Source organism: Emiliania huxleyi (genome assembly GCF_000372725.1).
Source record: "Emiliania huxleyi CCMP1516 unplaced genomic scaffold EMIHUscaffold_101, whole genome shotgun sequence".
Classification (NCBI taxonomy): Eukaryota; Haptophyta; order Isochrysidales; family Noelaerhabdaceae; genus Emiliania; species Emiliania huxleyi.
This window is the reverse complement of record NW_005202368.1, coordinates 312872-321766: the sequence shown is the minus strand read 5'-3', so window position 1 is coordinate 321766 and position 8895 is coordinate 312872. Positions and strand designations below refer to the sequence as shown.

Sequence of the window (8895 nt, the reverse complement as noted above, 5' to 3'; positions counted from 1 at the left end):
GATCTCGTCCACAGGCGCTCGCCCTCAAGGAGCGCGGCAACGAGGCGTACCGCGAGTCGCGCTTCGAGGCGGCCGCAGGGGCGTACAGCCGCGCGCTCGCGGTGCGGCCGCGCGAGTGCGGCCGACTAGCTGTGCATTGCTGAGAGTGAGTGGTCAGTGACGGGTACCTAGGTGTTGCCGTGCGCGTACACCGACCTGGCGCTCGCTTGCTACTCCAACCGCGCAGCGTGCCGGCAGCAGAGCTCTAGAGGGAGGGAGGGGGGGGGGGGGGGAGGGGGAGATCAGTGTCACCCGAGCACTCGAGAGGAGGCTCGATTCCGCTGCATTCAGCTCTGTTCGAAGCCACTGTATTCTCGCTGGGCTCCGAGTGCATTGCACAACACCGTATTCACACCCTGCCCTCGGCGTATTCACACCGTGGGCGGCAGAGGCGGAGCCCGAGGCGTCGAGGTGTGAAGGCACGCCGTTCACGGCCCGAGGTGTGAACAGGCAGCAGATGCGCGAGCCCGAGGCGGCGCTCGCAGACACGCTCCACGTCTTGCGGTACGACCCGGCCAACCCGAAGGCGGTGGCGCGCCGCAGGGTCTACGAGCAAGCGTTGCAGGGCGCGTGATAACCAAGGCATGCGGCGCACGAGGGGGTGTGCGCCCGAGTCGGCCTCGGGCGGTGGAGCCGCCGTGCTTGCCGTCGCCGAGGGCGCTATGAGCGCCCAGAGTGCGGTGAGCGCGTGCCTCGGACTAGATTCCGACGCGCTCTACGCGCTCTACGCGCCCGACAGCGGCACAGCAGGGGCGAGCCTCGCTGAGGAGGGCGCGGGGTCGATGGTGCCCCTCCGCTCCATGCTCGGCGGCACGCTGGGCGGGGCGGTGCTCTTTGCCGTCGCCGCCGGGCTCACGGGAGTGGTCCTCTGGGGAAGGTGTCGAGCCTGGCCAGCGTGCCGGAGGCGCTGCCGACGCCATGCACGCCCGCCGGGACCGGCCACGAGGAACTAGTCTGGTTACGTGTTGAAAAAGCCTGGCTTTAAAAAGGTTACGTGTTGAAAGAGACAGAAAGACTTGTGCGTGTACCTCGGCGCTCGGGACGGAAAGAGAGGTAAGGGTAAGGTAAGGTAAACTTCTCCACACACACCGCGCGAGGTGTTTTGGGGCAAGGAGAGGCTCGCGCCGCACTGTGATGAGCGTCGGCAGGACCCTTTGAAATCATAAATGGCGGCGTCTGGAGAGGCCCCCACGGCCGGGGGCGGTAAGTGGGTGATAGGAGGGTGATAAACGACCATAACACCGGCCATCGGACCCCTCCCCACCCCCCCAAACACAGTCCAAACCGGCTCCGGCGGCCGCCGTGCACGAGGCCGCCGGGGCGCACCAAACGGCCCTTCACGACCGCCACACGGGCCACCACGGCCCTTCACGCACCCGCCCGACGCCCCCGGCCCGCCAGCTCCCGCTTTCACCTCCGCCAGCGAGCCGCAGCGCGCCCCCCTTTCGCGCACCGCGGCCGCACGCCCGAGAAGTGGCCGAAGGGCGACCTACGCGGCACTAAAATCACGACTAGAAGCGCCGCCCGCCAGCAGGCAGCTTGCCCGCCGCGCGCCGCGCGCCGCCGCAGCCCCCGGCCGGCGCTGGAAGGGCTATGCCGGCCGGTAGCTCGATTTTGACCCAGAACTACACAGAACGGCCCCAAATCGGCCCGGAACCGACCCGTGGGCCCGTCTGCCGCACCCAGCTCCGCCGGGAGGGGCGCGCGCCGTTCCCCGCGGCTCGGGCGGGCCACGCAGACGCGGCGGGAGAGCTTCCCGTGCCCTGTGAGTGCCGCCACACCGCCTCAAACAGGTCCCAAAGTGGGGTTTGCCTCAAGTGTGAACATGAACATGAACATGAACATTAGTGGGGGAAATGGTGATTTTTGAATGAACGCCTCGCGCAAAACCACCGCTACCATGCCACAGAAGACCCTTGTGGGCTATCCAGAACACCTAAGATCATGCCCTAGCTCTAAGGTGGGCCCGAGATATGCCAGCTAAACCCCGGATTTTTTCCGGCAGGCTCCGCCGCACTGTGATGAGCGTCGGCAGGACCCTTTTAAATCATGAATGGCGGCGTCTGGAGAGGTCCCCACGGCCGGGGGCGGTAAGTGGGTGATAGGAGGGTGATAAACGACCATAACACCGGCCATCGGACCCCTCCACCCCCCCAAACACAGTCCAAACCGGCCCCGGCGGCCGCCGTGCAGGAGGCCGCCGGGGCGCACCAAACGGCCCTTCACGTCTGCCCCGCGGGCCACCTCGGCCCGTCCCGGTGGCACGGGTGCCGCCGCGCACACGACCGACGCCCCCGGCCCGCCAGCTCCCGCTCTGGGGGGCTTCACCTCCGCCAGCGAGCCGCAGCGCGCCCCCCTTTCGCGCTCCGCAGCGGTTGGGGCGGCGGCGCCAGGACGCCCCGAGCGGAGCTGTGAAGAGCCTGGGGCGCGGGGTGGGGGTCGGGGAGGGCGACGTGGGCGATGGTGGTGGCGTGGGTGCGCGGGGCCGGCGTGTGGGGGCGCGGGGAGGTCGGTGGTGGTGTGTGGGAGGTGGGGCGAGAACGCAGGAGGCCGGCAGGCAGAGGCGGCGTGGCGGCGCGTCGGCGGCGGTGAGAGCGGAGGGGAGGGCGGTGGGGAGGGCGGTGGGGAGGGCGGTGACGTTGGCGGCGGCGAGGCCAGTCGCGTGGGCGGCGGCGAGGCAGGTGGCGGGGCAGGAGGCGGCCCGGAGGGCGGCAGCGGCGGCGTGGCGGCAGCGGCGGCGGGCGGGAGGGTGGGTCGGCGGCAGCGTTGGCGAGGCGGCGGCGCGGGTGGCAGTGGCGAGGGCGGCGGTGCGGGAGGGCGGGAGGCGGCCGCCAACGGTGACGGTGGCGGCCGGGCCATCGGCGGCGGGCGGCGCGGCGGTTGGGGTGGCAGCCGGGAGTTCTGAATGGTGAGGGCGTCGGCGGTGAACGATGGCGGCGGAGATGGCGGCGGAGTGAAAGGTGTTCTCGAGGTTCTCGAGGTGGATATTCTTTGGCCGCGTTGGGTAGCGAGGATTGGTGTGACGCGATCCACGCAGGCGTGTTTTCTGGCGGCCGACCGTCAGTGCACGGAGTTGCCCCTTCTCCGACTGCCCCGGCTAGTTCACGAGTTTCGCGGGAGTGACCCCATGCGTCAAACCCGAGACCTAGCGCGGGTGGGTTGGAGGGGGCTCGCCCCGTTCCTCCCCATCGGACCGCATAAGCGGCCACGCCTCGCAGATTCGTTTCTCGCGCCTGGGTCAGGCGCGCGAAAGGTGTAGTGCGAGCGGGTGGACGCGCGAGAGGTGCCATACGGCGTGGTCAATGGACCCACTGGCGCGTGCGGTCCTCGCAAGCTGGCAGAGGACGCGATCGAGGTCGTCCCGTCCTTGTCCACGTCTCTCCTCCTATTTGCCACATGTTCTTCATGGACCCGTACGTCGCCCATTCCGCCTCGTCCCAGTCGTCTAGTCTTACTCCAATCCGCCTGTGCTGTCCTAATCCTTCTTCGGCGTCTCCCTCTGCGAGTGTGATGTCGGCGTGTACAATCTTGTGGTCGTCTTTCTCTCCTGGCATGACCTCTGCCTCGCCTTGGCATGACCTTGCCGCTTGGCCACATCGGCCCCGAGGTCAGATCCTTCTACTCTGTTGATGACAAGCTGATGACAACACTTGTCTACTCGCTGGAGCCGAGCAGGAGGGCCCAACGCACAACCCTGGTCAACTCACCCTCCACACGCACACCCCGTACGGCGCGGGTCGCTCACGACGCAATTGCGCATTCCCACTAGGCCCTCACGCAAAGAGCGCACCGGGCCGTGCCCCTCTGGCATCCTGGTGATGAGCACAGGACCGTGGGACGACCCTCAACTAGTTTGCGGTTACGCCATCGCTACGTGGGAGACGCGGCTCCCGCCACCCCACTGGCGCTTGCAGCAGATGCCACGCTCTCAACGCCGCTCTACTCGGCTACACGTGCTCTGCCGATGCCGACGTCGCTGCCTCGGCTTCTCCCGAGGTTGAGCGCTCTGAGGCGCGGAGCCGGACGCCGCCAAGGCTGCGGAAGGCCGTTGACGTGCGGCGCACGATGCTCGATCTGAGGTCGGCGCTCTTGACCGGAGTCGCGCCGAGACCCTTTGCGAGGAGCACGAGCGACGCCTACGCGGGGGGCGGGTTGAGCAGCGCGGCGTGACGGCCGGTGAGCGCCCACCAGGCGGCGAGGGGGCGAGCGCGCGCCTCGCGGTGGCGCCCGGGGAAGCACGAGCGCGCGAGGTCCTTGTAGAGCCCGCCCGCGATGAGCTCCTGCGGCGTTGGAAGGAGAGGTTTGTGGGGGGAGGGGAGGCTCAGGACGGGTGTCACTCGCTCCACCTGCGGCGTGGTCTCAAAAAACTTGGCGAACTCGCAGCCGCCGCGGTCCGGGTCGTTCTCGTGCGCCATGACGATCGGCAGCCTGTCCTGGCGCGCCTGCGTAACCTGCTCGGCCAGCCGCTCGTCGCTGAAGCTGTGCTCGTTGAGGTAGAGCAGCATGTGGGTCGCGTCGCCAGCCTCCTCGGCGGTGGAGACGGTGAGGCCGGGAAAGGCGGCGACGAGCTCATCGGCCAGCTCCTTTGCGCCGGCGTTGGCCGGAGAGGCCCAGACCTTTGCGAACGTGGAGAAGCCGAATGCCCTGATCCGCAGCTCGCCCGTCACTGTGAGCGGAAGGGAGGTGCTGTCCAGAAAGTTGGGCGAACAAAGGAGCAGCGCCTGTAGAGTTCAAGTGGGGTTGGTCGGGAGAGGGAGAGGACTGCGGAGGGGCTCTGGCTGCGGGCGGGGGCGCCTCGGCGGTGATCTTGAGCGAGACAATCTGAAACTCCTTGATCCGGTACCAGATCGTGAGCGGCCAGTCCTTGTCAAAGATGTCGGGCTGGAGCTCCTCGGGGCACTCTGCGCGCAGCGCTGGTAGCGTCCCGCCGCCCTTGGCCGGGTCGGCCTCTTGGACGAGGACGAGCGGCTTGTCCATCTCGAGCGACGAGCGGACCTCTCGAAGGCAGTTCTATGGCGCACAGGCGGGCACGGGGTGAGGCAAGGGAGCTTGGGCTATGACAGAGGCAGGATAGAAGCATGAGGCGCCCTGGACTTGAAGTAGCCCCTAGAGAGGAAGAAGAGGATGACCTGCGAGCGCTGGATGTACTCCTCGAGCGCTCCGATATCCTTGAGGTCATCTACCTATGCGCGCACCGCGGTGCGTCAGAGGGGCTTTGCTCGCCATGCAGCGCGACTGGGCAGCATGCGCGCGCGTCGAGGAAGATCTTGATGCCAGGCAGCAGGATCTGCAGCTGCTTCTTGATGACCGCGACGGCGTCTTGACCGGTACTCCAGATGTGGCTGTTGAAGAGATGCCACGTGATGCCCATCCCGACGCTCAGCTCGGGCGGCTGGTTGGTCGAGACGAGGCGGATCGTGGGAACCTCCTTGGCGTGGCGGGCGGAGAAGACGGCACCGATGAGGAAGAAGAGCAGCGTCACGCCGACGAGGACGAGCATCGAGTTGATGATCTCAGACAGGTTATCGAAGCCGAGGACTGCATCGGCGGTGTCGACGCTGGAGCGCTCAATGATACCGAGGAAGATGGTCGTCCAGTTCGCGGCGAGGAAGAGGAGGAGGAGCACGAGGCTGGTGGCCTGCAATCCAAGCCGTGCCTCGCTTTAGCAAGTGTAAAGGGGGTGAGGGGTGGCTGGCGCACCACGGCCAGCACGTTATCCTCGACCCGCTTGAAGGGCCGCACGACGGCGAGCACGACGGCGTAGAAGGAGCAGACGAGGGTCGCCACCACGAGGCGAAGGAAGGCGCTCTTCTCCGGGATCAGCAGCACGAAGCCCGTGAGCACGAGCTTGCGCGCCAGCTCGACCACCTCCCACCAGTAGCATTTTTTCTTGTACTCCCGGTGGAGGAAGCCGGTGGCCCGCGTCAGGGCATTCGGCCTCTTGGCCTGTAGCGGCTTGTAGCAGGCGACGAGGAGCGAAGTGAAGAGGATCAGCGAGCCCGCAGGCCACAGGGCGATAAGGCCGATGGCGAGGTCGGCGATGGACTCGTGATCCTCGGTGTAGCATTCGACGCTCGCGTCCAGCCGCATGTAGGAGACCTGCTCGAGAGGCGAGTCGGGCGGAGAGATGGTGTAGGCCTATGAGCGACACACGGCGAGCGCTGAAGGGGGGTCGGTTTCGGCAGCAGTCAACAGTTTGGGGGCATTACCTTGCATGACCACGCGCGGAAGATGGAGGCGCTGATGGAGGGCACGAAGCAGAAGATGAGCACCAAACCGGCAGGCGTGAGATCGAGGACGCCGAGGGCCGCCTCAGCATACCACGGCGCCGCACGCGGAGCGTCCTCGTCTGCGTTTATCGCGTCAGCGATCGCCGACATCACCGACATCGATGCTTCCACGAGGCCGAATGCTGCATCGGTGTCGGCTCCCGGCGTCGCTTCCATTGGGCGCGGTGGCGGCGCGGCACGCCAGCGGTAGAGCCGCAGGCTTATCCCGGCTGCCATGAGCAGTGCGATGAAGGCGACGGGCGAGAGAGCGATGGCGAGCAGCCGCAAATCGTAGCCGAGGCACTGCTGCGGCAGGAAAAGGCCAGACCAGTCGATTGAGACCGTATTAGCCAGCTTGTCGGTCCAGCCCGTGTACTCTGGCGGCAGCCGCGCCGAGTAGGTGGAGGACAACACGGTGCAGATCTGGTAGAATCCAAAGAGCACCTATCAGGTCGGTTATTAGCTTGCTAATATGGACTATCACCGAGGTCGGCGCTTGCTAATATCGGTTCCCAACCAACGGGAGCATCTATTAGAACCTTGGTCTTGGCCGTGAGGCCGATCGCGACGTAAATGTAGACGGCACGATCGGCAAAGCGGAGCACGCGGCCGATGAAGCGCTCCTTCCGCCATTTCGTCATGCTGTAGGCCCAAACCGCGAGGCCACAGGCAATACAGGCACCGATGACGAGGGCGACAATGCGGCCAGCCACAGCGGCGCGCGGAGCGCATTCTTCGCACGTGTATCCGTCGACGAGGTAGTGATTCGCTGCGACGCAGAGCTGGCACTCCGGGCCAGTGAAGCCGGAAGCGCAGTACTCGTCCGAAGCCTCCATCCTCCGGCGACGAGAGGCCTTTGCCTCGCTGCCGGCGCATCGCTGCTTGCCGGCCTCGCCATCGCCGCCAAAGCCGCCGCACTCTGTCAACACGGCGCTGAAGGGGCTAGCGCGCCAGAAGCCGGCCGGGATACCGAGGGACTGGAGAGTCGTGTTGACTGGGCAGTCGGCGTTCGGCGGGCAGGACTTGCAGTAATCGGTCGGGGATTTGAAGATGTCGTCGGGGTCGGCGCTCGAGAGCAGGTAGTAGTCCTTCATGCAGACGGAGCAAATGACGTCGCCGCGCCCACTACCGAGGGGATGAGGACATGGGATGCACTGGCCCTGGCCAGCGTTGGCGGCGTAAGAGCCCGCCTCACACGATTCGCACGAATCGCTCCCTTGGTTTGACGACGCGCCGGGAGGGCAGTCCGTGCACTCACTCAGCCCGGGCTCGCCACCAAACGTCCCAGCACGGCAGCTCGCGCACGTCTCGCTGCTGTCTGCGCCGGCGGTCGGGCTAGAGGTTCCGGGGGGGCACGGCTGACAGGCGTCGGACGAGCTGCTACCCGTCTTCTCGTTGAATGTACCCGCTGGGCAGGGCGTGAAGCCGCCGCCACAGTTCTCGGCATCATCACAGTATCCGCCCGTGGCACACCTGTCGCACGACGTCTGTCCGCGCTCCGGCTGAAACTGGCCCGCGGGGCACCGCTTGCACTCGGCCTGGCCAATCAGGTTCTGGTACGAACCCGCAGCGCAAGCAAAGCACTCGTCGACGGCGACACCGTTCGCGACGCTGCCCATTGGGCACTCCACGCAACTGGGTTGAATCCATGTGGTTGAGTCGCGCTCTGTGCGCGCCGCGGCGGCGCTGGTGTTGTAGAAGACGCCCGGCTTGTCCTTGCAAGCGGTGCACGCGTCGCTGCCGAACGGGCGCTCGCCAAGGGGGCAGGGGTCTGATGCGCAGAGCTCTCCGCTCCCGGGCTGCTGCACAAAGTCGGGGAGGCACTCCACGCAGGAGGCGCCCGCGAGTCCCATGAAGGAAGGGCACTTGTAGCACCAGCTCTTGCCGTGGACCTGTGCACCTCCCGTCGGGCAGAAGCCAACAAAAAAGACCTGGTTCTCTGTGCCGAAGTTGCCGACCACGATGTCCACGATCCCGTCCCCGTCGACGTCCGCCACCGAGGTGGAGTACGTGTTCCTGCTCCCTCCAGGAAGGGCGACCTTGGTGAAGTTCCTTCCGCCCGCGCTCCCAAACAGGACCTGGTTCGCTGCGCCGTAGTTGCCGACAACGACGTCCATGTTCCCGTCCCCGTCGACGTCCGCCACCAAGGTGGAGCGAGTACTTGTGTTCCCTCCAGGAAGGGCGACCTCGGTGAAGGTCCTTCCGCCCGTGCTCCCAAAGAGGACTTGGTTCGCTGCGTACTTGTTGCCGACGACGATGTCCAGGATCCCGTCCCCATCGACGTCCGCCGCCGAAGTGGAGCGAGTTTGCCCGCTCCCTCCAGGAAGGGCGAACTCGGTGAAACCCCTCCCACCTGCGCTCCCAAACAGGACCTGGTTCGCTTCGCCGTAGTTGCCGACAACGATGTCCATGTTCCCGTCCCCGTCGACGTCCGCCACCGAGGTGGAGTACGTATTCCTGCTCCCTCCAGGAAGGGCGACCTCGGAGAAGTTCCTTCCGCCCGCGCTCCCAAAGAGGACTTGGTTCGCTGCGCCGTAGTTGCCGACGACGACGTCCATGTTCCCGTCCCGGTCGACGTCCGCCACCG

General features: G+C 66.5%; 3 protein-coding genes across 3 annotated transcripts in view; 2 read left to right on the top strand and 1 right to left on the bottom strand.

The window, feature by feature from the left end:
• Window positions 1-613, top strand: part of EMIHUDRAFT_222091 (hypothetical protein) — a gene marked incomplete at both ends in the record, with an annotated part of 2549 nt that extends 1936 nt beyond the window's left edge. The window contains 3 exons of the mRNA XM_005793404.1: window positions 15-101; window positions 172-227; window positions 490-613. Of these exons, the coding sequence (XP_005793461.1) occupies window positions 15-101; window positions 172-227; window positions 490-613 (267 nt within the window). The remainder of the gene's footprint in view (window positions 1-14; window positions 102-171; window positions 228-489) is intronic.
• Window positions 614-701: 88 nt separating this feature from the next.
• On the top strand, window positions 702-1024 carry EMIHUDRAFT_222090 (hypothetical protein; the record flags this gene model as incomplete). Its single annotated transcript, XM_005793403.1, has 2 exons — window positions 702-866; window positions 944-1024. The coding sequence occupies 2 exons, from the start codon at window positions 702-704 to the stop codon at window positions 1022-1024; spliced, it is 246 nt and encodes an 81-aa protein (XP_005793460.1).
• A 3151-nt stretch (window positions 1025-4175) lies between these two features.
• EMIHUDRAFT_108214 (hypothetical protein) overlaps window positions 4176-8895 on the bottom strand; it is a gene marked incomplete at both ends in the record, with an annotated part of 7707 nt that continues 2987 nt past the window's right edge. The window contains 7 exons of the mRNA XM_005793402.1: window positions 4176-4319; window positions 4386-4760; window positions 4858-5049; window positions 5169-5222; window positions 5276-5695; window positions 5740-6177; window positions 6249-6752. Coding sequence (XP_005793459.1) covers window positions 4176-4319; window positions 4386-4760; window positions 4858-5049; window positions 5169-5222; window positions 5276-5695; window positions 5740-6177; window positions 6249-6752 — 2127 coding nt within the window. The remainder of the gene's footprint in view (window positions 4320-4385; window positions 4761-4857; window positions 5050-5168; window positions 5223-5275; window positions 5696-5739; window positions 6178-6248; window positions 6753-8895) is intronic.